Raw genomic sequence first — 27,906 nt, forward strand, 5'->3', positions numbered from 1 at the left:
GGTGACGCATTGCGGCCTTCCCCAGTTCCCTACCCTAATCTCCCATCCCCTTCCCCTCTCCTCCCCACCCCCTAAACCAGGGCTTCCCAAACCTGTCCTGGGGATCCCACTGCCAGTCAGGTTTTCAGGATATCCACCATGAATAAGCATGAAATACATTTGCATACCTTGGAGACTCAGTATATGCAAATTTATCTCATGCATATTCATGGTGGATATCATGAAAACCCGATTGGTTGTGTGGTCCCCAGGACAGGTTTGGGAATCCCTACCCTTAACCCTTTCGCTTGCCTTTTTTTTTTCTTATTTTATTGCTTACTGCTCCAACAGAGCAGTAGCAACTTGCGCGCACCAGGATTCGCTTCCCCGGTACAGCGGCAAATGTGTAGAAAAAAAAAAAAGTGATTTTAAGAATCTGGGTCATAATAATTGTCCATCATATCCAGCATCCTGTCAATGACAGTGGTCAGTCTGAAATAGGAAATCCAATTCCATACTGCACACTGCCAGAAGTGGGAGGTGGTGATACATGTGGCTATTCAGCTAAATAATGGCTATTGGGCTCATCCTCTAGAAACATATTTAAGAACAGCATACTGGGTCAGACCAAGGGTCCATCATGCCCAGAATCCTGTTTCCGGCAGTGGCCAATCCAGATCAAAAATACCTTATAGTATCCCAAATAGAAGATAGAGTCAATACTGCTTACACTCAGGGATAATCGGTGGCTTTCCCCAAGTCTACTTGGTTAATAACGGTTTATGGACTTTTCCTCCAGGAACTTGTCCAATCCTTTTTTTAAACCCAGCTTCGTGAATTGCCTTTACCGTATCTTCCAGCACTAATTCCAGAGCTTAATTGTGCATTGAATGAAAACATATTTTCTCTGCTTTGTGTTAAATGTACTACTTAATAAATTCATGGAGTGTTCCCTAGTCTTTTTAGTTTTTAAAGAATAAAACAAACAATATGTATTGATCTGTTCCACTCCACTCATGATTTTATAGACCACTTTCATATCCTCCCTCAGCTGTTTCTTCTCCATGCTGAAGAGCCCTAAACTCTTTAGCCTTTCCTTATAGGGGAGGCATTCCATCCTCTTTATCATTTTGATCGTCCTTCTCTGTACCTTTTCTAGTTCTGCTATCTTTTTTATGAGCTACAGCAACCAGAATTGCACATATGGAGGTGCACCATGGAGCAATACAGAGGTATTATGATATTCTCTGTTTTATTCTTAGAAATACAAAAATATGACAACAGAAAAGATTGTATGGTTCATCTAGTCTGCCCATCCATCCAATTAATTTAGCATTATAATTCCCATCACTTACTTAGAGATCCCCTGTATTTATCCCATGAATTCAGATACTGTATTTGTCTCCACCACCTACACTGTGAGGCCATTCCATGCATTCATCACATTCTCTGTAAAGAAATATTGGGCCAGATGTTAAAAGGGTTACGCGAGCTGGGCCTATTTTAAAAAGGCCCGGTGATGTGCGTAAAGCCCTGGGACGCGTGTAAGTCCCGGGGCTTTACTAAAGGGGTGGTCTGGGGGCGGGACGGTCCGGAGGCGGGGCCTGCAATACTTTAGAAAATGAGGCCCATAGTCAGGGCAGATGTTTAAAAATACGCATGGAAAGCTTCTCAGTAAAATTCCACACACAAATTAGCAGGTGCAATTGTGTATGCATAGTTTTACCCAGATAATTTTTTTAAGCAGATTTAGGTGCATATAGTCCGATTTTAAGAGTCACGCGCGTACATTTGGGCGTTATGGGCATGGCCGGGCCTTGCAAATGCTGCGCATATTTTACAATGGGCCCAGCCACGCGGTTAACCCCCATTACGCCCAAAGTGCCGGGCTTGCTGAAAGGGGTGGCCCAGGGAGCGTGATCTTGGCAGGGAGGGGTGGGGCGGGGGGGGAGGGGTAGGCCGGGACAGGGCTATTAGCCGCTGTCCCAGGGAAGCATGCGCCGGAAGATACTTCTGCTCTGGAGGAGCAGTAGGTATTAAATAAAAAATTAGGGGCTGGGTAGGGTTAGGTTAGAGGTTGGGGAGGAGAGGGGAAAAGGTAGGAAGGGTAGGGTTAGGGAATTCCCTCCCAGTCACTCCTTAATTGGAGCGGACTGGAAGGGAACTGGGGACCAACCAATCGCATTTCCATGTGTAGCTTATAAAATTTCTCACCCCTGCGTGCGCATGTCGTGGGCCAACCGCATATGCGTGCACGGATTTTAAAATCTGGCATGCATGCGTGCATGGCCATCGGATTTTATAACATGCATGTTATAAATTCAGCGTGTCCATATGTGCGCACCGGGAAAAGCACACACATGGACGTGCGTGCGTGGGTCTTAAAATCGACCCCTTAAGTTCTGTTTGAAAATTGGTGTTATTTATGTGCATTTATACTGGCTAACTTATGCGCAATGTTACAGAATTACCCCTTCGTCGTCCGGCTGACTCCTTTGCTGCAATTAATTTTTAGTTTGCAGCTGATCTAGCACTATATTTTACCACTTTATACCCACAAAAGGTGGGAAGCATTTGAAATAATCCAGATTGTAAGGAGGCCAGATTAAAACATCTCTTTAATAATGTCTTGGCTTCAGTTCTCATAAAAACAAAAGTCAGCATTTCAAGGACTGAGATATGTTCAGATTTTTTTTTTAGATGTTATTGTATCAGCATATCAAATCATACCATCATTATCATCATTAATTTATAATCACACTTTTCCAGGAGAAGAATTCAAAGCATGCTGCAACAGGTTTGGGCTCTGCAGAATACAACTGATGATGTTAAATGTTGGTAAAACTATAAACCCAGGAGTTGGGGAAGATGGCGGCATAGACACGTCGCTGAACACGTCGCTGAACACTGCTTCCCCGAAGTTTTCCCTTTTTTCGTGATTTATTACAAGTTATGCCTTCCAAAAGAAAAGGGAAGGTGAGGATCTTTCCACCAGACTCCTTACCTCCTCCGGGGCAGTTAGACATCGTACGGTTCATGCGCCAGCTGGAACAGGAGGAGGGAACCGATGAATCAGACTTGAGCCCCTGCGGGGGAGAGCAGGGTGCTCCAACAGACGAGGCGTCTCTCAGCCCCGACGTCAGACCGCCTCCGGCACAGCGAGACCCCGACCGAGTCGCTCCCCAGGCGCAGGCTGATGACGCGGCCAGTGCGAAGGGGGGGGGTGGAAAGTGACTCGGGGAGAACACCGAGAGCAGAGGAGCACGCGCAGGCAGGAGAGAGCTTTGCCGGTGCGATAGCTTCGGGGACCTCGAGCCTGGAAGCCTCCCGAGGTGAAGGAGAGCAGGAGGAGGCGCCGGTAGATGGATCCCCGGTAACAACGGCATTCGGCGATTCTGGTGAGTCCCTTAGTCCACCTACTAGACCGGAGGCAGTGACATTGGAGTCACTGTGGGACTTGATGGTAGGACAGGGGCAGTCTATGAAAAGGCTGGAAAAGAAAATGGACTCCTTAAATTATAATTTCCAACAAAAGATACTTGGAATACAGGAACAGGCCACAGAGACTAATAATAAAGTTTCAGAGGCTGAAAGTAAAATTCAGTCTCTCCAGGCTGTTAACGCAGCTGTAGTAAGAGAACAGATGGCCTGTTCCCGACGCTTGGAAATCTTAGAAAACAACATCAGGCATCTTAACTTACGTATTTTAAATTTCCCCAAGGTAGCTGGCAAAATTCCTTTTATTACCTTGAAGAGACTCTTTAGGGAAGGCCTGGGATATACTGAAGAAGATATGCCTTCAATAAATTTCTGTAGGTTTTTGAATACCAGACCTTCCACTACAGGGACTGTTCCAGTTCCATCTATTCCAATGAACCTAACCAGCTTCCTAGAAAATTCTGAAATGGATGTCCTAGAACGAAACACTTTACTTGTAGCATTTATTACTGTCCAAGATTTGAATGGTGTGATGCGAAATTTCTTCAGAAAATTTCCTTTGATGTTTCATGGACAAGCCGTAAGAATATATCCGGATCTAACTCAAATCACACAAATTAGAAGGAAAGAATTTCTTTCTTTAAGGCAGGATGTTGTATCTCTAGGATATGTTTTCACACTTCGGTATCGTGTAAATGTTGTCTAAGAAAAGGAGACAAATCCTTTATTTTTTTTCAAACAGAGCAGCTCCGGCATTTTCTGGATGCCCGTAGACCTATTACATCTTCCCCGGCTGACTAAGGGGTATTTAGGATTGGTTCCAGTTTGTTCTATGTTAATGCCAATTTTGATTATTTGATTCCTAAGAAACTCTCACTTTGTTTTCCAATGCCCTTAACTCTAGCTTTGATTTTCTTGGAATAGTACTTAGAAATTAATAGGTAGAGTTTACAATCATTATATTATATATATTTTTTTCACCAGAGGAATTGGATATTGAATTATTTTTTTTTGTGGAACTCTTTACCTGAATTTATTTTATTTATATCCAAAGTCTTGTAAACTGCCTAAAGCAATGATTCTTAATTGTAATTTGAAAATGATAAATAAAGAATGAAAAAAAAAAAAAAAACTATAAACCCAGAGATGCTGAACCTTAAAAGTCAGTGCTATGAAGAGTAATACACCCATTGGCAAGATTTTTTTTCATCTGAGAGTCATGTACAGAAATGAAATGTCCAAAACACAGAAAAATGGAGAGGGAAAGTTGCACTCCAAATAGTCCTCCACACATCAAAGGAGATGCGAAGAATAAACGCAGTCCATATTATTCTAATGAAATACATTTTAATTTTTAAGTTCGCTTAATAGTTGCCGTATTTATTTTTTGCATCTCCTTTGATGTGTGGTAGAGATAAAATGTAACATGACTATTCATGCAGTTAAATGGAACTTAAAATCAGAGGCGGGAGGCCGTCTCCCAGACATACAGGCCGATTCAGTAAAGTCGGCGGGAGAGCGGGCGAATACCCGCTCTCCCGGCGTGCACACAGGCGCTCCGTCGGAGCGCACTGTACTGTATCGGCCTGATAGTGGGCCAGATATTCTGCTGCTATCTGGCTGCACAAGTTAGCTGTATAAACTTCTCTGGCTTAACTTGGCCAAGATATTCAGCGCGCAGCTGCACTACTGAGCCAGTGGTGGTTTAGGGCCAGATGTATTAAAGGGATTTCCTGTTTTGAGGGTGATTTTTTTTTAAAGCTATTTACCCGTCTGGATGGATGTTTATAAAAGGGCTATTTGAAAACTGCCCACCCTGTATGTGGGCACAGGTACATATTTTAGGTGCAAGGATCTGTGGGCACTTTGGGCAGTTTTCAAAGAGAAAAGGATGTATGTGCGCTTTCCCTTCAAAGACTGGTGCAAAATCTCCAGGTAAAAGTGCCTACAGACATTTCTCCTACCTGCAGAGTTTTGAAATTTGTAGCCTTTCTGTTTATGGGAAACCGACTGTTAGGGCCTTGCTCAAGGTCGCACAAGGCGGGGTTCAGGCTAGTTGCACTGCAGTCTAATGCCCTGTGCTGCACATCACATGAAGAGGAAGCTGAGCTAAAGAAACAGGGCAAAGTCAGCTGGCAGGATTTGACAATGAGGGGTATTAATATGATCTGACATCTATTTCATTCGTAGTTTTAGAATTTTCTTGGATGGATCTCACTGTTCCCATATCTGTGCATACTAATGAGAATAACTTCAAGGCAAATAAGAAATCATTATATTTGGGGAAATGTCTTGTTATTTTCTATTTGGTGCAATACAGTTGCCTTTGTGCCTCTCCCTACCCCCCAAGAAATCCACTACTGCTACATTTATTTTCTAACACAAGGTTTTGTGCAAACTTTATAAAATGTGAGAGGTATAGAATATTATTTAGGACAGGAGTTCTTAACCTTTTCAATCTTGACCCCTCCCTCCTCAGATGAGACTCCAAGTCTCTGCCCCCCCCCCCCCCCCCATTCCTTCTACTCCCATCAGTTTCTCACTGCCCCCTCTTTCCCTCAGGATCTTCGTATAGCTTACAGCCTCTCCTGTTGTGTCCTCTTTTTAATTCTTCCTTTGTTCCACATATGTCTGATACCTTCTCATCTTCCAGCACTTACCCCTTCATGTTTCCTTCTCTGTCTCTCTTTCATCACCCCCCTCTCGTTTGCCTTGACTTTCTTAGCCTTCTGCCTCTTCTTCTGTCTTTATCCTTCTCCACCTCCATTGCATCATCTCACTCGCCCTGTATCACATCCCCCCCCCGCCACCCTTCTCATTCATTCATTCATTCTATCAGTCACTCATTCCCTTACTGGCTCTTCTCGTTGAGAAATAATAAATTGGACTTCAGTGCAAAATGAATTCTGGTGCAGCAATTTACTGTGATCTCTCTTCTTCAAAGTTGGAAGGTGTGCAAATAATCATGCGCTAAAAACCAGAGCATAGTTGTAGTTTGTTTAGTTTGGGAGGAAATGGTTAAGGCTACTGTTGGGGAAAAGGGAGGCGAACTTAGCACCAGCCTGGAGCATTAGATGGGGGCACTGCCCCCTCCCCCATCCCAAACACACACACAATGCCTATGGGCCTGAGTTGAATATCTATTCAGCAAGCATAATGAACTTTTTGGCAGCATGAAAAAGAAATGCCTCAGGCTGAAGCTATTTATGTGGCTCAGAAATGTATCTTGACTACCTAGTTTAAGGGGTAAAGAGACTGGTAATCCATGTGCTCCTTGAGATCAAAGAGAGGAAGATTCCTAACAAGCATCTCACCTGGAGACATTCTGCCAGAGTTTTGTTAGGTTTGTTACTACTCTAGGGTTTGCGGTCTAACATATAAGAGCATTTAAAATAGTGCCGTGCATCTCTTATTGACCTCCATTGTTATCTTCTTACTAGAAAGGAGTTATACCACATTAATTTTGCAAGCACTTAGCAATCAGTATCATTTTGCTTAAGTGCACACATTTACAGCATCTCCGTCTCCTGGTTGCCAATACTGCTAACGCAACATGCTATCTCCTAAGGCAAGAGAGAGCCTCAAGTTCTCAACTTTCATTTTATGGGTCTGTTATCTGTTAACTTTTATTGTTGTTTGATTGTTGAAATGAATACATTACTCAAAGAATTATTTCTAAGATGGTTTAGCAATTTTTCCAAACCAATTAGTGTTACGCTCTCCTTCTCCAAAAGGGGAGGAGCTAGCAATCTGTTACGCTCGCCTCCTCCAGAGGGGAGGAGTTAGCAATCTGCTGTCGCTCACTCCACCAGGAGAGCGGAGTTGGCAAGCTGTTCTGCTGTACTCCTGAAAGGGGAAGGAGTAGCGATATGTCATGACCTGCTCCTCCAGAGGGGATCTGTAGATCTGTTAGCGAACTGCTGTTAGATGCTCCTGTAAGGAAAGGAAGTAGCTAGCTGTTACCAATCTGCTAAGGAGTAGCAATCTGTTATGGATCAACTCTCCACGGAAGAGGAGTTGGCAATAGGTATATAGTACTTCACTACTGAGATAGCAATCTATCATGCCCCCCACTACGGAGTAGCAATCTGTGTGTGTGTATAAGCTGCTGGCAAGCCTCAGAGAAAGAGGAGTAGCTGTCTATATAATACTTCCGTGAACGGAGTCAGTGGTCTGTAGTGATTGGCTCCCACAAGGTGACAATAGTGAAAGGAATGACCACTTGAAGGAAATGGTGAATCCCTGGGCTGATGGCAGATGACAGTTCCCCCAGGAGGAGATCCTGAGATGAACCACCGGCTAGGCTAGAATATGAGATATACACAATAGTTCTTTATTAGACTGGAAGCTGGACCACCAGGGGTGGCAGTAGTGAGTTGCTGTGTCCGGCAAGGCTGAAGTCCTTCTGATACTCAAATATAATCTCTGGGTTGCTGAGCTGTAGAGAGAGACTAGAAGTAGTGAGTAGACAGGGTATACTGGATACAAGATGGTACACTCACAATAGTAGATGTCTGCAATGGTCTCTATGCCACAGAGAGTCTTTAGTACATTCAGGAACAGGAGCTGTAGGTGAGCACTAGTTCCCACAAACAGTCTGTAATAAGAACTCACAATTTCTGTATATGAAATGGCTTCTAGAGCAGAAGAGAGTCTGTATAAGATTCTAGGAACACGGGCCCTCGTGGAGCAAGTACCGGTTCTTATCTGTAATCTTGCCAATGTAACTCTTGATCTCTGTATCTGCGATAACATCTTGGATGGAAGGGAGTCTTCAGAGCAATAGGAATGTAGGCCCTTGTGGAGCGAGTACTGATTCCTATGTAATAGAACTCACTGTGTTCACGTCCGCGATCGCTTCCAGGAAATGAGGAGTCTTCTGAGTGTTCTGGCAATCTGAAATCAAGAAGAGAGAGTGGAGCCCCCGTGGAGCGGGTACTCCTGGTAAGTTTGAAAAGGCCGAGCAATGGGGACGGGTTCCCCGGCTGACTCGGATCGTTGTTGCAAGTATCGTGGACTGCCAAAGCAAGTCCCGTTGGAGTTCTTTGTTAACTTGTTAGAGGTTAGCAAAGACCTTTTAAAGTGCAAATGGATGATGTCACTACGGGGGGACGCCCCCGAGGTTCACGCCCTTCCTGGTACAAAGTCTGAAGCGCGCGCACGCGCACGCGCCCTTACATCATCGAGAACATGGCGGATCCGTAGAGTCAGGCCAGCCCGGGGGGTACTGGGACCAAGAGGCGGAGAGAAGCCGCGGCTACATTCTTCGTCAGAGCCGAAGGGAGTCGCATCCAAGGCAGAGAGGGTGGAGCGAGGGGCGAGAAGAGGCACGAGCACAACAATTAGTTTTCCCTTTAGGTAAGCCCAACACCTATTAGAATCAATCCTCTGAAGTTACTAATTCACTGACAACACATACAACAGAGTATGTTGAAAATGTTGGTTTGGCTGTTTTCAGAGTTAATTTACAAAATGTTTGCATTGACAGACAAGCTCTAACTATATTCAGCTGATCATAAATAAGAGAAAAGGAGTAGTAGATAACTAGTGTTGTACCTACTGGGCTAACTTATGAGGTAGGGAAGCTTGCAAAAATTACCGAGTTTCTTGAAGCTTACTTGTATTCAGTGCTGCAATTAGTCCAAAGTAAAATATAGTATTACACGTTGCTTATTTATTGTGGAATGATCCATCTGTAGTGCATAAATATAAAACCACAGATATTCGTACATGTAAACTTGTTTCAGCTTTATCAGAACAAACTATCCTGGTAACATAGCGCTCCTGGCTTGGTTTGCACAAAAGAAACGACAGAATTACTGCTTACAGCTCATGTGAGCAAGGCCACAGGGTATCATTATCATGACTAGACATACTAGTATATTGCAGCCAACTCCATTTAAGCTGTTGCCTGCTATTGTGGCCATTCAGGATTAGCTATAGTATTTATTCTAGAGATAGGAGGTTCATATAGGAGAAAATGAAATATCTGAAGCTGTGTCCACAGCAGTCAGCTGACATGAATCTGTTCTTCATAGGGCCACAACTCCAGATAGAAAATTATCAGAGTCATCAGCGCCAAGGCAAGCAACAGACTTTCATAATGAACAGCATGCAGAATTCAAATCAAGACATGAAGAATACGAGAGGCCTTATGTTCACACCCCATCCGATGACCAGGACTCATCTCCCATTGTACAAGATCCTGAGGTGTTGAATTTCCAGCAGGAAGGTTTGTCTGCAAGTGGACGTGACCTTCTAATAGAAGAGTCAGCTGACGAACATCCAGAGAGATATTATGAAGATGAATCATTTGAAAAGGTAAAGATAAAAACAGCAGAAATGTACTTTTTATGTCTAATTTTAAATTCTTCCAAGTATCTTTAAAACAGCTTGGCATTGGTCCACAACAAATCCTGTCTCCATCTAGGCATTTTGAATCACTTCCAATGGAAGACCATGATGCAGTGGCACTTGGGGGAAAAAAAAAAAAGCAGGACATATCCCAAAATCTCCAGTCAGGTAGCAACAGCTGAATGCAATGCAGTTTTATTAAGCTACTTTATCTGTGGCAAGTTTTGGGTTGTCATAACCACTTAGGGACTATTTAATAAGGCATAAAAGTTTACACTTAGGATAGGCCACCAGAAACTGCCTAGTCTGTTTAGAAAGCATTAGTACTTTGTTACTGTCACTCACTAGGACTGCAGTTTGATAAGTATCATAATCCAATGATGCTTAATTCTGACCACCTGAACCTCATTCCACTCTCTTCCATAACTGTACCATCAGCTGTCCAGTGGCATTTTATAGTTTGATGTAGCAAGTACATGCTTGAGTTTTCTCTCTTGCTTTCTTCAGGACAGAAAATAATCTGTTTAAGTGCTGATACATGTTAGGTTAGTAATTCTCACATCTATCCTGCAATGTCAAAAATCCAAACACACAGCCTTCTGTGCCCCTTTAAATAGGCACATCAGCAGCATAAATATGATACAGCTGACAGTTTTCTTCTGACTATGCTACCAATGGTTCTGTGCAGTTCCAGTAAATATTTGATCCCATGATGCACATCAGGATTAAGCATCTCAGAATATGGAAGTTAATGGTGAAATGAGATACATTTCCAGTGCCTGTCACTGAAGATTGCTCGTCTCCAACAAGGTTTTTTCAGCTAGCAGCATTTCTGTTGTCCAGAATATGAACGTACAAATGAATTTGCAAAGGCAGTAAACTAGTTACAGTTCTGCCCTATTGGCATCTGTGGAAATCCCATGTGGATTTTATCATAGTTTGTAGTAAAGAATTTGCAACAAATTTTGCTTAGTTTTGCGGTAAAAATCTGCTACAGGTCAACAGGTTGTGCTGCAGGCCTGCAGCAGATTTTCACCAATGGGTTCCATGACCCGCAGCAGATTTTGTCATAAATTGCAGCATTATCATGAAAGCTGCCTCATATTGGGTTTGCAAATATATCCACAGTTTTTCAAATGTATGGAACTGTGAGCCAAAAATTCTGATTTTGCACATCCTTAGAAGTCGATATTAAGATCCGCGTGCAGGCACACACGTGCGTGCGTTTGCCGGCGCGCACACATGGATGCGGCAGTTTTATAACATAAGCGCGCGTACATGTGCATGCAAATTCTACCTCACAAGCATGCGGGGGATATTTTAGTAGGTACACTCACCAGAACAATAGCCCTTTTCCCCAGTTCACTCACAGTTCTCCCCAGTTAAGGAGAGGACTCCTAAGCCTAATCCTAGCTAACTTGCCTCCCTTTTACCCTATTACCCTGACCTTTAAAACCTCGCTGACTAGCCTATTTTTTTTATTACATGACTTACACGCCATCCATAAAAGAAGTAAAGTTACGCAGTAGGAGACCCCGGCACAGCTTGTGCGCGTAACTGCTTACGAGTTGACTTCATGGTGCAGTCCCGGCCCAGCACGCCCTGCCGCTTTTTGTGAAAATTTCTTTTTATGTGCGTCCCGGGAGATACGCGCGCACTTGCGTGATTTCTAAAACTCGTGCGGCGTATGCTGGGCCGAGTCACGCGCATATCTCCTGGCTTTGGCATGCGTAGGGCTTTGGAAATCAACTGGTTAGTCTAGAATATTAAGCCTGATTATATTGGGGAATTCTTTTTATATGAAACAGATTTATGAATGAGCCAGACAAGAAAGCAAATGAAATAGTTTTGGTGGGAGGTTACCGTTTTATAAGGAGAATTTTAAAACAATACCCTTTATTAGCTCAGCAGTGGAGAAGTCCCACTGTGCTTTAGAAAACACTGTTGTGAATAGGAACCTATTACTTATTGTAGAAAAATAATTGGCACCTCTCACAGCCAAGTACATTGCTTAGTGATCAATAAGAAAGGCATGCAAGTACTTTTCTCACACAGTGTAACAGCTGCCAATGATAAACAGTGCACTGCTTCCATGCTTCCACTAGGAGCTGGCAGAGGAACTAGGTGAGCTGGAGGCCAGCTCCGATGAGGATGAGATGGTAACCACCAGGGTCATTCGCCGTCGGGTGATTATTCAGGTACCCACTGCACGTCCCTGTGCCAGGGGCCATTGCGCCCTAGATCCCCTGTAATAAACCTATCAGATTTGTCAGGCAGTCACCTGGCTGGTAGTGGAGTTGCAAAGTCAGCATGCTCACTTGAGATTGCATGGCCATTTATTAACTAGAAATATATTATTCTATGGATGTTTGTGGAAGAGTATGCGCCGTGCAGTAGTGCTTTGCTACACTACTGTCAACCACAGCATATGTATAGAACTTAACTCAAAGAGAATGGCCAAATGCATTATTTGTTTTTGCAGCACTGTGAGATCAACTAATGTTTATTTCCCATTTTACCTATGATATGGCTTGATAGCGCACACTTTTGACACTTTGTATGTAGACCTGCTTATGTAGCCTTGCATTGTAGTACCATCTCCCCTTGACAAAACTTGTTTCATTAACAATCTAATATTCCTCATTTAAACAGTCATTTATTTACACAAAACCACTGTTTGGTGGCATGTCTTCCTTCTCTGCAGGGAGATGATATGCCTGAAATTCCACCAGAGACTGTGACAGAAGAAGAGTATACAGATGAACATGGACACACTGTTGTAAAGAAGGTATCGTAATCTACATCCAAAAGATTATTCTTTTATAAATCTCCTGGGGAACTTTTCTAAATCTATACACACATACAAAGTGCTGTAACTATAGGGATCATCCTTTCCCAGGAGAACTCATTTAGATGTGCTTATATATATGTATATAATTTTATATTTATTTTACTTTAAGAAGTCATTTTAACATTTATTTTTAATAAAAGGAAAACTTTGAATGCTATAGAGAAAAGATCAAGAGAAAGTTGTTTCCGTCAACCATAAGGGCCTTAAGAAATAAAGTAATCAGAATTGATTATTTTCCAGCTTTTGGGGTATCAAAGTGTAGCATAGTTTAACATGTTGACAAACATATCTATCAAGAATTTTTTTTCTTTACATCTTTTTCTGTAACAAACTGGATGGTTGGTTATGCATGCTACTTAAAGCTAAATTTTCAAGTGCAAGAATAACATGTAATGAACTTGAAAATACAACAAATATTATGGATGATGTAAAATGTCTCTGTTGTTGTGTCTAGTTTTTAATGATGCTTGCTGAAAGTTGGGTACTGTCGTTATTATATTACTTCAAAATGTGAAATTGTACTTGAAATCAACAAAAATGTTATATTCAAAATTAATTATATTCTGACACTGCTCATAGGGACACCTTGCTGAAAATATCTTGGGGGGGGGGGGGGGGGGTTGTTGTCTAGAAGGTAATGCACAGCTAGTTCTGACTGGAAAATATTCACGTTTTCTATTCTCGAGATACTATTTGGATTAAAAGTTCCATGTTCCAATAATTTGTAAAAATGTTTATTTTCAGAGATGATATTTGCAAAATATTTTTTTTCATCTAGCACTAAATATTTTGTGCAAACATATTCATTTTGGGGTAGATATTTAAAAACGGCGCGTTCGCGTACTTTTGTTGGCGCACTAGTTGCAAACAAAAGTACGCTGGATTTTAGTAGATACGCGCGTAGCCGCGCGTATCTGCTAAAATCCAGGATCGGCGTGCACAAGGCTGCCGATTTTGTGCAGCCGGCACGCGCCGAGCCGCGCAGCCTGCCTCCGTTCCCTCCAAGGCCGCTCCGAAATCGGAGCGGCCTCGGAGGGAACTCGCTTTCGCCCTCCCCTCACCTTCCCCTCCCTTCCTCTATCTAACCCACCCCCCCGGCCCTATCTAAACCCCTCCCCTACCTTTCTCCAGGGATTTATGCCTTCTGGAGGGAGAAGTAAATCCCCGCGTGCCAGCAGGCCGCTAGCGTGCCGAGACGCGACCTGGGGGCGGTTCCGTAGGGTGCGGCCACGCCCAGGACCGCCCTGGGCCGAAACCACGCCCCCGGGCCCGCCCCCGAAACGCCGTGTCCTGCCCCCAAAACGCCGCGCCGATCGGCCCCGCCCCACACGCCCCCGACAACCCCCTGACTGAAAACCCTGGGACTTACGCGAGTCCCGGGGATCTGCGCGTGCCGGCGGCCTATCGAAAATAGGCGCGCCGGCGCACAAGGCCCTCCTCGCGTAAATCCGGGCGGATTTACGCGAGCAGGGCTTTTAAAATCCGCCCCTTTCTTTTCTTTGAATAAAAAATTGTAAGGCCCACTTAATCACATGTATGTTGGTCCCTTAATAACTGAAACAGATCCACTTGCACTGTTGTGAATATGTGTAAAGTTTATTTTTAGGGTTGGTATATATAGCTCTATGGAAAGAGCTTTGCATTAAAATAATAATAATTTACTCCTTACCTTTGACTTTTAATATAAAATATTTAGCTCATAAACTCCAAGAACAGAGATGCTCATGAGAACAACAATAACACTTTTCAAAAGAAAATTGAAACAGATTTAGGTCAGAAGAAAAACTGATGCATGTATGGGATCAGGAACATTTTTGTTTTCATTCTGCTACCCAATTGACTCGAGGAGCTTGGTGCTTTTTTTTTATTTTCCTCTGAAATACTACATAGACATAGCTATTAGGTAGTTTTTCCTTCTTTATGGAAATCCAGTTTAGGTTTTTCCTATTTTAAAGGTTGCCTTTTCAGACAGCAGTCTTCAGTTTGAACAGGTTTGTTTGTGCATTTTGTTCACTCTGTGTCCTGTCAAAAGGTGACAGTCCAGCTCTCACATGACCACAAAACATTTAACAGTAAGCAAGCCCAAACAGTTCTAGTTATTGGTTTACAATCAAGCACCAGCTTTTCTTAACAGCTTAAACTGTAGAGTTTGGGCTTCTCCTCAGCCAGGATTGCTTCTTTGGAAATGGGGATTTAGTTAGCTTGGGCTAACTCCCTGGACTCCTTACCCAAGGACTCTTCAGCTATTTGCTGTCTATCCCACTGTCATACACTTCCTTCTTTCTCTTGGTCTATTTTAAGCTGTAGAGCTTTCACAGTGAGTCAACAGGTTCCTGTTTAAGGTAGACCTTCCTAATTCTTTGTTAAGGGTTTCTCCCTTTACCCCTCAAACCCTTATGGGATTTGATTGATTGAATCTCTGATGTTTTTACAAATCAACCAACCATGGACTCAAATCGCTCAAAAACCTTTTCACCCATAGAGGGGAATATTGGAAAAAACAATCTGAATCGCAACGGTTGGAAAAGAAGATATTCAGGAAATATTCAGCAAAAAAAAAAAAAAAAAACAACCTCTCACCGCAGCCTAAAAAAAGTAAAAATGCTCCATCGAAACTCTTCACACCTCTCAGTCATGCCCACAAATACTGATTCACCCAAATATAGGAACACTCTTTGGGGACACCTACTGGTCGTAACCACCAGATTGTGGAAGAAATCATGAATTGTAGCTGCCAGCCAAGGACCATCACTATAATGGCTGGGCTAATTAAGGATAAAGAAAAGTAGGGACAGGCCCTGGATAGTTGCAAAGGAGGGCTTATGGCACTGTTGCTAATAGAAGCCAGTTCTATTTGAGCTTGATGCCCAGAGTTGCAGGAGGAGATTGCCAGGTCAAAAAATACAATAATAAAAACCCTGGAACAGTAATTTATACATTAGAAAAGGTATATAGTTTATTTAGACAACATAATCATTTTATACAGTGTTGTACTGAAGCAGGCAGGGTGATAAAATAGGCAAGATGAAGAGGATTCAAAAAGTGTGCAATGACTGCACAAACGACCAGGTACATACAGGTTAATGTCCATTTAATGAGGGGCAGTCTAGCCAATGTCCGTGCAAATTGCCAAACTTATTAACACTTTGTTTTATAAAATAGGTGTTTTCAGTTCCTGAAACACTTATTGAGAAAAGTGCATTTTATTTTCCCTCATTTTGCCCACTAAGATCACAAGGAAGATTGTCAGAAGATATGTTTCACCAGATGGCACAGAGAAAGAGGACGTCATTGTACACGGAGCCCCACAGGAACCCATCACTATTGAAGAAGGAGATGCATTCTCCAAAGTCTTGAAGCGCACAGTGCTAAAGAGCAACAGCGAGCAGTCTGAGGTGATGTATTCCTACAGCCTGAGCCTTACCCACAATAGAAAATTGAGGCGGAAATGTTAGATGCCCCCACCTCCCTCCATGCCCCAGATCCTGCCCACTGTATTGCAATTTTGGCGTCTCTCCCCTCCAAAAACTTTTCCTTCTTACTTGCCCTTCCAAATATATGTCATAAATCTGCTGGATTGCCAATGCCCTATCCTCTTTGTGACAGTAATCCCCAGACCTATGAATGCTGTCATATTCATAGCTCAAGATGGCATGATCCCATCTTGAGTACCCGCTAAAACTGAAATTTCATCAATCAAAAGGGAACCTGTCTGCATGCACCAGGAAACATGAGCCTACCATGGGTCTCATTAATATGAATAGCTTAAAGCTTCTGACCGTGCACAAGATTAGCCATTTACCATGATTTAAAGAACATAAGAACATGCCATTCTGGGTCAGACCAAGGGTCCATCAAGCCCAGCATCCTGTTTCCAACAGTGGCCAATCCAGGCCATAAGAACCTGGCAAGTACCCAAAAACTAAGTCTATTCCATGTTACCGTTGCTAGTAATAGCAGTGGCTATTTTCTAAGTCAACTTAATTAATAGCAGGTAATGGACTTCTCCTCCAAGAACTTATCCAATCCTTTTTTAAACACAGCTATACTAACTGCACTAACCACATCCTTTGGCAACAAATTACAGCGTTTAATTGTGCGTTGAGTAAAAAAGAACTTTCTCCGATTAGTTTTAAATGTGCCACATGCTAACTTCAAGGAATGCCCTCTAGTCCTTCTATTAACCGAAAGAGTAAATAACAGATTCACATCTACCTGTTCTAGACCTCTCATGTTTTAAACACCTCTATCATATCCCCCCTCAGCCATCCCTTTTTCTTGCTGATCTATTTTTGATATGTGGAGCTGGATCCTCACGTGATCTGCACTTAAGTTTACATATTCTTTCTGGAGGCTTGTTGCCACAGCTACATGTGTGGAATAGTAGCTAGCTCACTTATGTGGAATGCACCCACAAATGCCAGCCTGGCCACATTACGGAGCAGAGCTGTTTCATAATCATTAAAGCACATTCTGGGAAATAGGGATGTGAATTGTATTTTTGATGATTGAAAATATCGTATGATATTTTCAAAGTCATCAGAAATCAGGGGCTCCCCGAAACCGATAGGAAAACCCCACAAAATTGTTCATGGGGTTCTCTTATCGTTTCGGGGGAGGGCAGGAAAAACGGCACATAAAAACAAACCCTAAACCCACCCCGACCCTTTAAAACATCTCCCTTAGCTTCCCCCACCCTACCGACCCCCCCCCCAAAAAAAAAACGTTTTAAATTACCTGGTTGTCCAGTGATGGTCCCGGGAGCGATCTCCCACTCTCGGGCCATCGGCTGCCAATAATAAAAATGATGCCAATGGCCCTTTGCCCTTACCATGTGACAGGGTATCCGTGCCATTGGCTGGCCCCTGTCACATGGTAGGAGTAATGGACGGCCAGCGCCATCTTTAAAAATGGTGAAGGCCATCCAGTGCTCCTACCATGTGACAGGGACTGGTCAATGGCATGGATACCCTGTCACATGGTAAGGGCAAAGGGCCATTGGCGCCATTTTTATTAGTGGCAGCCGACGGCCCGAGAGCAGGAGATCGCTCCTGGGACCTCTTAAATGTCACGGGACCTCTTAAATGTCACTGGACCACCAGGTAATTTAAGACGTTTTGGGGGGGTCGGGAGGGTAGGGGAAGCTAAGGGAGCTGTTTTGAAGTGTCGGGGTGGGTTTTTTGTTTATCGGCTCGGGCGCAGCTGATAAAAAAAAACCCGATCGGGCTGCACGAAAAATAATTCACGATGTGAATCGGAACCAGAATCGGAACCAATTCCGGTTCCGATTCAAATCTCTACTGGGAAGGGTAACAAAGAAGTCCACCAAAATCTATTGTATGATTGGTTGCCTGTGATTAGCCCTTTGCACCTTTGATTTTTCCTCTCCTCTCCCTCCAATAATTTTGAATATTGCAGATAGCTTAGTTGGGTCCTTCCCCCAAATATCTTTGAGAAAAATACGATACTAGATAGTCGAGAGGAACTACTTGTATATGAGATCCCTTACTTTTTGTGCTAGTATGAAATCTGCCACAAGCCAGACTGGAGATGGGCCATTCCAGCTCCTCCCCTGATTTTCACAATACTGAATGAAGTCAGCTATACTGTGTGGTAAAGCCTCACAGGCCGAGTTTAACATGCCTGCGTGTACCGACGCGCGCATGTTATAAAATAACCACGTCCATTTTAAAAAAATATCTACCCCTCAGTCTATTATCAGAAATTGAATTAAAAATCAGATTCCTTCAAACTTTTTTGGGAACAGAGGATTATGAAATAATTGCCTTGGGAGCAAGCAACCTGAAATAAGACCGCTTGTCAACAATGTTCTTGCAATGTTCTGTTGCCGTTCTCTTGTAGTAACCCCTCCTCCATTTCCTCGTTGGGCTTCCCCAGTCTGGTCCCACCTTTGTTTTCCTTACTTTACATCCAACTCTAATACCTGCCCCTACGCTAATACCTGCCCCCTGCTTTATTTATCTCTTTCTAGATACTAACTGGACCAGTTCTTGTATTCCTCCCTATCAGTGGCACCAATTGTACCCGTTATACCAGCTTTTGTCAATTCTTGTTTCTTCTGTTATCTGCTCCACCTGCGAGCGAAGTTTTCTACTGTTTTGGCTTCTATTGCTCTATGTATAGCCCATGAGCAAAGTTAATGTACCCGTTGTATCAGTTTGTGCCAATTCCCGTTATCTTCTGTATTGGTATCGCCTACGAGCGAAGTTTTCTACTGTTCTTGTTTTCTATTGTTCTATGTACAGCCCATGAGCAAAGTTAACGTTTACTGTAAACCGAGGTGATCTGTATCCCATACAGGAACCCCGGTATATAAAACCTAATAAATAAATAAATAAATAAATAAATAAATAAATAAAGTGGCACAAGAACAGCACAAGGTTATGATACAACAGTGGAATTTCCCTTGTAGGTTAACTATCACATATGTTCTGGTGAATAATCAGTTAATAATTTCTACAGAAGACATGTTGTCAGATCTAAGCACCACTTTTATATTACTGAATGTCTTATCTCAGAGCTTCAGACTGTCAAAGTTACTATTATAGGCAATAATTCAAGGAAAGTAATTTCTCTGGTTATCTCAGCTTTCCCCTCAAGGAGGAAAGCCAAGGCTCAGTATACCAAGGCTCAGTATACCATGTATCCTTGAAGTAAGCACCAAAATATTTTCCTCTAGAGGCATCCATGAATAATTTCAAATATTTATTAGATTGAAAAGTTGTAAGGATACTGTGGACCCTTATGCTGCAGCACGATTGACGAAGCCTAGTAGGTGAACCTTCTAGACCCATGCTAACAGCTGGCGAAAATGCCCTGGACTGGGACAAGACTGGAGCTTCACCTATACCAGTCCCGTTCCCCGTGGGTTGAGCCTTTGGGTTCCAGGGGCCGGCAGGACAGAGAGAGAGTCTGGGGCAAGGCCAAGGTCTGGATAGGCTGCAGTGAGAAAATTACCAGGAGCTAGCTGGAGGTTGAGGCAGGCCGCAAGCGGGACATAGAAACAGTTCATAGCTGAGGTCAGAGGCTGGCATCAGGTAAGAGGGAGATCCAGGTCCAAGGCAGAGGTCAGTGCCAAATAGACTGAAGAAGGACTGGGATGAAGGGAAGCCACAGAGCAGGCTGGACAAGGCACTAAAGCAGGATCAGGAACCAAAGCAGGAGCAACATGCACTGCATCTGAGCAGGGAGACCTGTTGCAGAGGCAATCCTGTGGAGCATAGCTGGCTCTTTTATACCCAGCTGCATGACGTCATCAATGAGTGCCAGCAGCCGGGTTTCCTGCCGCGGAGACTTCATGAGGTGCCACGCTGCGGGTACACATTCCTAAGGGAGCCCAGGAAGCAGTGTTGCAGACGGCATCATAGCGGCAATCCTGCCTCTTTGAGGGCCATCGGCATCCTGGGGTGAGTGCTGCCAGTTGCGTGATCACCCCGCAACTAGCAAACATTACAAAAGGCAGGTGGGTGCAAAATACCCTTAAGGTACATTCATCGTGTTGCATTACAAGATGTAAAAAAAAACATTTTTTGAATATTCAAAATGGCCAGTATGCATTTTCTGAAGTACTCGGTATAGCAGGTAATTTAAGAAAAATTTGTAAACTTCTAAAAACTACAGAATGTCCCAGTTTGAAGTATTGTAATATCAAATTCTTTTATTACCAGGTAACTTTCTCTGAATCCAAGGTTTTATCAGAAAATGTAGAATTTCATTCTGAACCAGTAGAAGGACGGAAAGTCAGTAAAGTTATAAAGAAAACTGTGGTGTATGGAGACAGAACAGAAAAGCATCTGGGAGACCCCAGCTTAGTCACGGACCTTCCATCAGCCAAAGATGACTTTGAAGAGGTAAAATGCCTTCCCTGTCTTGTGCCTGTGCTTTGAATATTTAATTGAACTACTAAAACTACCTGCCACTGTTTGTATTTTATACTTGATATGCAAAGACTTGAATCTGGCTCATATCTCCTGCCTCCTGAGATCTGATCTGCTCGTTGCTTCTGGAATCAGGTTGGTTCCAAATGCCAGCAAGGCATTCTCTGGAACTTTCTGCTGAAGGAGCTAATGTTTGCCTGTGTTAAAACGCTCACCTCTTCCCCAAGGAGAGCTCACTACTTTATTTTGTTTTGTATTCTGCATATGGGCATGGGTTAATATAATTGCTGTTTTTTAATTGTCCTTGTTGTTTGTCACCTTCATAGAAACATACAATATGATGGCAAATGCAATATACAACATACAATATGAGGCTGATCTTGTCTGCCCCTTTCCTGATGCACCAACTCAGAGCCTACCCAATCTAAGATTTTACCCTCACATCTTTGCAACAAAGGATCCCATGTTTTCTTAAATTCAGTTACTGTTTTGGCCTTTATCACCTCCACTGGGATGCTATTCCTTATCTTTCTCACCGTTTTGATGAAGAAATATTTATTTATATGTAATCCCTTTTCTGGAGGATTGTTGCTCCTAAAGGCACATAACTAATTTATTTCTTCAGGGGCTGTTCTGCCTAACCATTCCATCCCACTCTGACTCTTAATCCCTGGGGGGGACTCTTTTTTTATGGGGTTTTATGGGGTGGAAGCTCTCACATGGCCCAGACGATGGGAAAAGGTCACCAGTGTGTGTGTAGTCATTTGATGTTTCCTATGAGGTGAGAGGCTTTAGAACTCAGACAGGACCAGATCCGGGTGTTAAAATAAAGTTTACTAATTAATGCTCATAAATTAAAGTCCATTATCCAGAAGTGTGAATTTACATCTGGTTTTCTGGGTAGGTAGGTGTCCTTTTACCAGACTTCCGGGTAGAGCCCATGGTGATCTTAATTGTATAAATGCTCCCAGCGTCTGTGCAGGAATCCTAGTAGAGGTGTCCCCAACTTTACTGAAAAATCCTTCCTTTAAACATCTTCTCAGACACCCAGCCTGTCCTGGTCCAGTGATTGTAGAGATGCGGATGGAGTCTCCTGCTCTTATTATTCCTTTTTTAAAGATTCTTTTATAAGAACATAAGAAATTGCCATGCTGGGTCAGACCAAGCATCCTGTTTCCAACAGAGGCCAAAACCAGGCCACAAGAACCTGCCTATGCTTTTCTTTTCAATAAATCTTAGTTGTCAAATTCTTCACCACTTCTAACTCTTTCTTAGATTTTGCCTAGAGTGTCCATTTTGTTGTAGATTTTTGTATCATCTACAAAAATCAAACTTTTTCTACCAACCCCCTTGCAGTCAGGGCTGGCTTTAGAACTGATAGCGTTTTGTGCAAACAGCAGGAAGAACACACTCCCTGACTAGAAAGGATCCCCCGGAGCACCTCAGATGACAGCATCCCCTTTTGCAGTACGTCTTAAGTGGTGATGCCATGCTTTAAAATCACCATCACTCTCCTGAAGTGATGGCACCCTTGAAGCCAACCCTGTCTGCAGTATAAACATTTTCAACAGAACTGGATCTAGGACTGATCTCTGAGACACTCCATTGATAATTCTCTTCTCTATAGAATTAATTCCATTTATCTCTGTTAAAAACCCATACCCAGGTGGCTCAGTGTCTTTATGAGCCTTTGGGTGGAATAGTGTCAAAAATTTTACTGAAACATTTGAATACCTCAAGCAGTATTTATCACAATCTAGTTCTTGCATGCGAGATATTCTTCTGTCTTTTCCTTTAGTAATGATTCCATAAATGTACTTACCACAGAGGTAGGCTGTCTGGCCTGTAGTTGTCAGCTTCCTTCCTGTTTCCGCTTTTATGAAGTGAGGTAATGTCTGCTCACCTCCGGTCCTCTGGAACTACCTCCTGTCTCCAAAGACTGAACAGAACTGTCAGTAGAACAAGCAAAAGCTGTTTAGGCTTCCCATTTTGCCCCATTGGCTTGTCCACTATCAATTTCACTAATTCCATGCAAACCCTTGACTCTGTAAATGAAGTAGTACCTATCTGTCACCATAGGTACTCGTGGCATCTATGTATGATCCCTCTTCAATCCTTCTTCAGTGAATACTGGATAAAAGTATTTAGCATTTCTGCTTTTTCTTTGTCACCCTCTACCCATTCCTCATCTTTTCTTCTCATGCTTTCAATCCCTTATTTGTATTTCCTTATTTCCCAGATATCTGTAAATAAGTTTGTAAACCCCAAGTTTAATAATGGGAATTACAAGTTCTTACTCTTATACCCTTGTTTAATTGAATTCAGTCTTGTGCAGTAAAAAGCATATCAATTTCTTGAGACACAATAATGTACAAAGTAGAAACAATAAGATTAATTAAGAATCATCATGTGTGTGAAATAATAGGTGAACCCCTAGTTTCCTTAGCACAATTAATTGGCTAGTTAAAGTCAGGTGCTTAAATAACAGAGTGACAAACAAACTACCCTACAGAGTAAATCTGCACAACTGAGTTTGGGCATCCTGTCCTTTATAAAGTTCCAAAAGATTTTGAGTTTGGTGCTCACCATAGACGTTAATGGGAACCCATCATATCACAATCAAAAGAAATTTTAGAGGAGCTACAAAAAGAGTAGTTGATGATCATCTGTCTGCACAAAGTTACAAGACCATTTCTAAAAAATTTGGGGCTCCATCCATCCACTGTCAGACAGATAGTCTACAGATGGAAAAAGCTGAAAACTATAGCAACTGTAGCCTGGAATGATCGTGCTGCCAAGATCACTCCAAGAGCAAATCAGAAAATCATCCATGAAGTCACAAAGAACCACAGACTAACATCTAAAGATCTACAGGCCTTTCTCACTGTGGCATATGTGAGGGTTCATGCATCAACCATCAGGAAAAATCTGAATGGAATTGCGTTCATGGGAGGATAGCTAGGAAGAGAACACTGCTCTCTGCAAAGAATCTTGAAGACCACCTCAGGTATACCAAAGAGCATCTGGATGATGCACAAGAATTCTGGAACAATGTTCTCTGGACAGATGAGTAAAAATTGAACTTTTTGGTCATAATAACAAGCGTTTAAATTGGCGAAAAACATACAGAGCCCTCCAAAATAAGATCCTCATCCCAAATGTCAAGCATGGTGGTGGAGGTATCATGGTGTGGGACTGCTTGCTATCACTGATTAAAGCATGAATTCTACTTTAAGTAAAAAAATTCTAGTGTATTATTTCAAGTCATCCAGCCATGAACTGAAGCTGAGCTGTTCATGCAAGGAAGCCCTCAAATGTTCCAGAATCGAAAATTCTGTATGGAAGAATGGGCCAAAATTCCTCAAGGATGATGTGAGAGACTGATGAACAGTTACAGGAAATGTTTAACTGCTCAAGGATACACTACAAGTAGCCAAATGCAGGGTTCAGATACTTTTTCACACAAGGATACTTATGGTTGAATCTTTGTGCTGAATAAATAATTAAAATACATCCTTTTTGTCTGAGTTATTTATTCAATAAGGTTATCTTTCTCCCCTGACAGGGTTAACAGTAGATTATGATCTAATCATATTTTGTGTGTAAATTGTACTGAAATACAAACCATCTTAGGGGGTTCACAAACTTTTTTCTCAGCACTGAATTTAAAAATAATAAAGTTGTGTAACCTTGGTTTATTGCCATAGCTATTTTTATCTCCATTTGTGTCTATGATGTCCTGACTACCTTCCCTGCTTCTGTCACGGTTTTGCCTGCTGTGCAGCCTCACCATGCCCTGGTTTTACCTGCTTTGACACCTCTGCACCAGCAGAGGCCTCCAGCAAGCTTTACGCACAGTTTTGCCAGTCACATCCTCACTGGTCACACCATGCTTCAACCTCAGTCCTAATTAATGCAGTCTGCTCGATACCTCGGTGCCTTGTCATCAAGTCATCTTGGCTCCCTCACCTGGCCATCCTGTCCTTACTATCCTGCCTTGCTTTGTGGCCTCTTGCTTTGCTCTGTGACTTCCCAGGCCTCCTTGCCTTGCTGTGTGGGCCTTGTCTTGCTTGCCTTGCAGTCTCCGGGCCTGCTAGGTTCTCCTAGCCAGTCTTGTGCCCTATTGGGTTTCCCTGTTTACTGTTGCCTGTTCTGCCTAGTCCAGTCTTGTGCTGTCCTGTCCTGTCCTGTCCTTGTCCCAGTCCTGTCTTGCTTCCTGTCTTTGCCATGTATCCTGTATCCAGCCCCATCAAGTCCCTGCATTCAGTCTGTCTGTATCCAGCCCCTGCCCGTAGTGTGTGTCCAGCTTCCAGCTAGTACCTGTCTCCAGTTCCTAACCAGTACCTGTGTTCAGCTTCCAACTAGCGCCTGTATCCAGCTCACAGCTTGGGGCCCTACCAGCCCCCAGAATGCAAGTGCTCAACCTGCAGAGAATGGACTTGGATAGGCAGAAGTCGAGCTTCAGTCCTGCCCTGCACTTCCTCTGTGGGGGTATTCAGCTTCGTTCAGATTTTCCAGATACTTTACTTTGTCCTCCTTTTTCTGAGATCTTTTACCGTTTGAATGTTGATCTTGTAAAACTTTGCAGGCCTCTTTATTATTATTATTATTGTAACTTTCTTTCTTAATATAAAGATTAGTTGTCCTTCTGTTACAATGGTTCCTTTTGCTTTAGCTGACTGCTCTTGCACTTCACATGGATACCTTTATTTATTTGATACCTAACCTGTGCTGAGCTTTTCCACAATGTATTTGATCTCCATTCCAAGATGAGCTAAAAACAGACCTCTTTGTAGGTTTAAACTGGCATCAGATTATTTCAAATGCTTTTGCTTGGAAGAAAATCTGCAGTGCCATTACATTTGTACTAGGATATTTCAGGCATATTCTTATTAAGGTAATATTCCCACTGCATATATCATAAGGCACAAGATCATTAGTTTCAAACAAAGAAGGAGATTCATTGCACCCTGATAGTGTCTGGAGGGACAGGCCAAATATTGCAGGAAGGACATCTCCGTGATATTTGACCACTCCACATTAAGATGGTGCGATTTTCTTTTTTTTTTATTGCAGCACAAACAAATCAAAAAATTATGCTGCAGTAAGGGGCCTTCTCATGCAATGACAGCCCAACTTGGCCGGGGCTGCCATCGCTTAAAGAGCCCGAGGCCCAAAGGCACAAAAAAAATCACCCTGAGACCCTCGCCCACCCCTCCACTGCCTTCTCAGGTGGCACTGGTCCCTTAAATAAAAAGAATTCAGCAATTCCAATCACACAGTGATGGCGCCCTCCCTTCCCCACCTCCTCCCCATACAATGGAAAAAAGACCTTCCCCCCCCCCATCCCAGCTCGTTCCTCCCCCATATCCCAATAACTCATAGTCCCTGGTATCTAGGAGTTCCTCCACCCCCCACCCCCAATGCAAAAAGAGATATTTGATGGTGACCAGACCTTGCCCCATCACGTGACACCAGGGATTGTAATTTTTTTGGATTGGAGGCTGTTGGGGGGGAAAGATCATTTAACTACGGTGCATTTTTCCATTGTATGGAGAGGGGGTGGGGAAGGAAGGAAGCCATCACTGTGCAGTTGGAATCGCTGAAATCTTTTTTATTTGGGGGAGGGGCAGTGCCACATCATAATGTGATGTGGGGGTGGGTGGGGGTCTTTGAAGACCCTAGCATGATCTTTTTTGTCTGTATGGGGAGGTATGCATTGGAAACTTTGGCACTTTCAATTTTCCTGTGGGAGCGTCAGGGACCCAAGTTAGTGGCCCGATGCTTCCTCAGGAAAATAAGTACACCTCCCTTTAATGTGCTAAAATAAGGGGGGCTGACATTTTACCACTATAGGTTTGCCTATGCATTAGCTGCTTTGCATGCATTAGGCAATTTTTCCATAGTGGGAGGACATCATCTGCTGTAATCATGCGATAGTGCCATGATATGAAGATATCACAACGATAGACGGCATTTAACACGCTGTTTAACTCGTGATATCGCAGCTTAGTGAATCCAGGCCAAACTATGATAAAACCCTCAATTTATGTAATTTTTAGCAGTACTTTTCATTACAATTGCAGTGAAAATGTTTGAGCACAGTAATCCTTTCTTTTGGTTACTTTTTTTGCTGTAGGCTTTGAGTTATACAGGCAGTCATATGAAAGTGAGCCTTCCCAATTTAATAGAGAAGGAGGTTCAAAAAGAGGATGGATCAGTTTTCAAAAGGTTTGCATTGGCATGACTGTTTGTTTCTGCAGTGGAAAATTAACTAACACGCATGTGGAAAGAAACGTATATTGCTTAAAGAATGATGCTAGGTGATATCTAAAATAAAATCCCTGAATATATTGGACTGGATGCTAGGAATCAAGATGAGCCCTACTTTGAAAAACTTCTTTTCCCGAAGAACAATTTAGCATTTTGTCTTGTTTGCATAGCACCTTTCTCCAGAGCACAGTGGGGTCTATATTTAGCCACTATGTGGCTGAGCAAGTTAGCCAGATATACATATCTGGCTAGCTTAGTTAGTTTATTTAGTGGCGCAGCCACTCCACTGAATATAACCGGCGATCTGTCAGGGGACTCTGTGCTAGCAGGGTGACTGGAGAAGGGGAGGGGTCTTGATCTGTCGGGGAGGCTGGGGGGACTAGGGGAGGGAGTCTTGGACATCAGGGGGGCCACTGTTGTTCATATACTTAAAACTTTGTTTTTATTTTAGGGGAGTCAGGGCCGCCTTAACCAGCAGCCCCAGGTTGAAATGGGGGTCACCACTAAGGATGTGAATCGTTTTTTGACGATTTAAAATATCGTCCGATATATTTTAAATCGGCAAAAATCGTTAGAGGCGATATTTAATAGGAATTCCCCCGATTTATCGTCAAAAATCGTAAATCGGGGAAAGGGGAAGGGGGAGGGCGAAACCGGCACACTAAAACATGCCTAAAACCCACCCCGACCATTTAAAATAAATCTCCCGTCCTCCCGAACCCCCCCAAAATGTCTTAAATTACCTGGGGTCCAGTGGGAGGGTCCCATTGTGATCTTCCACTCTCGGGCCACGGGTGTGTTGATATTTTGCAAAAATGGCGCCGGCCGTACGCAACACCGATTCGAGTGCAGGAGGTCATTCCCGGACCCCCCGCTGGACTTTTGGCAAGTCTTGTGGGGGTCAGGAGGCCCCCCCAAACTGGCCAAAAGTCCCTGGGGGTCCAGCGGGGGTCCGGGAGCGATCTCCTACGCTCGTGACGTCGGGGGACAGGAAGCAAAATGGCGCCGGTTGCCATTTCTATCAACAACACCCATTGCCCAGAGAGTGGAAGATCACAACGGGAACCCCCCACTGGACCCCAGGTAATTTAAGGACATTTGGGGGGTTCGGGA

General features: G+C 43.1%; 1 protein-coding gene across 1 annotated transcript in view; it reads left to right on the plus strand.

Annotated features, from left to right (window-relative positions):
- Window positions 1-27,906, plus strand: part of LOC115082306 (ankyrin-2-like) — a gene marked incomplete at its 5' end in the record, with an annotated part of 117,125 nt that overhangs the window by 77,018 nt on the left and 12,201 nt on the right. The window contains 6 exon segments of the mRNA XM_029586537.1: window positions 9,456-9,738; window positions 11,877-11,969; window positions 12,476-12,559; window positions 15,853-16,017; window positions 20,311-20,493; window positions 26,660-26,751. Coding sequence (XP_029442397.1) covers window positions 9,456-9,738; window positions 11,877-11,969; window positions 12,476-12,559; window positions 15,853-16,017; window positions 20,311-20,493; window positions 26,660-26,751 — 900 coding nt within the window.

Source organism: Rhinatrema bivittatum, unplaced genomic scaffold (genome assembly GCF_901001135.1).
Source record: "Rhinatrema bivittatum unplaced genomic scaffold, aRhiBiv1.1, whole genome shotgun sequence".
Taxonomy (NCBI): domain Eukaryota; kingdom Metazoa; phylum Chordata; class Amphibia; order Gymnophiona; family Rhinatrematidae; genus Rhinatrema; species Rhinatrema bivittatum.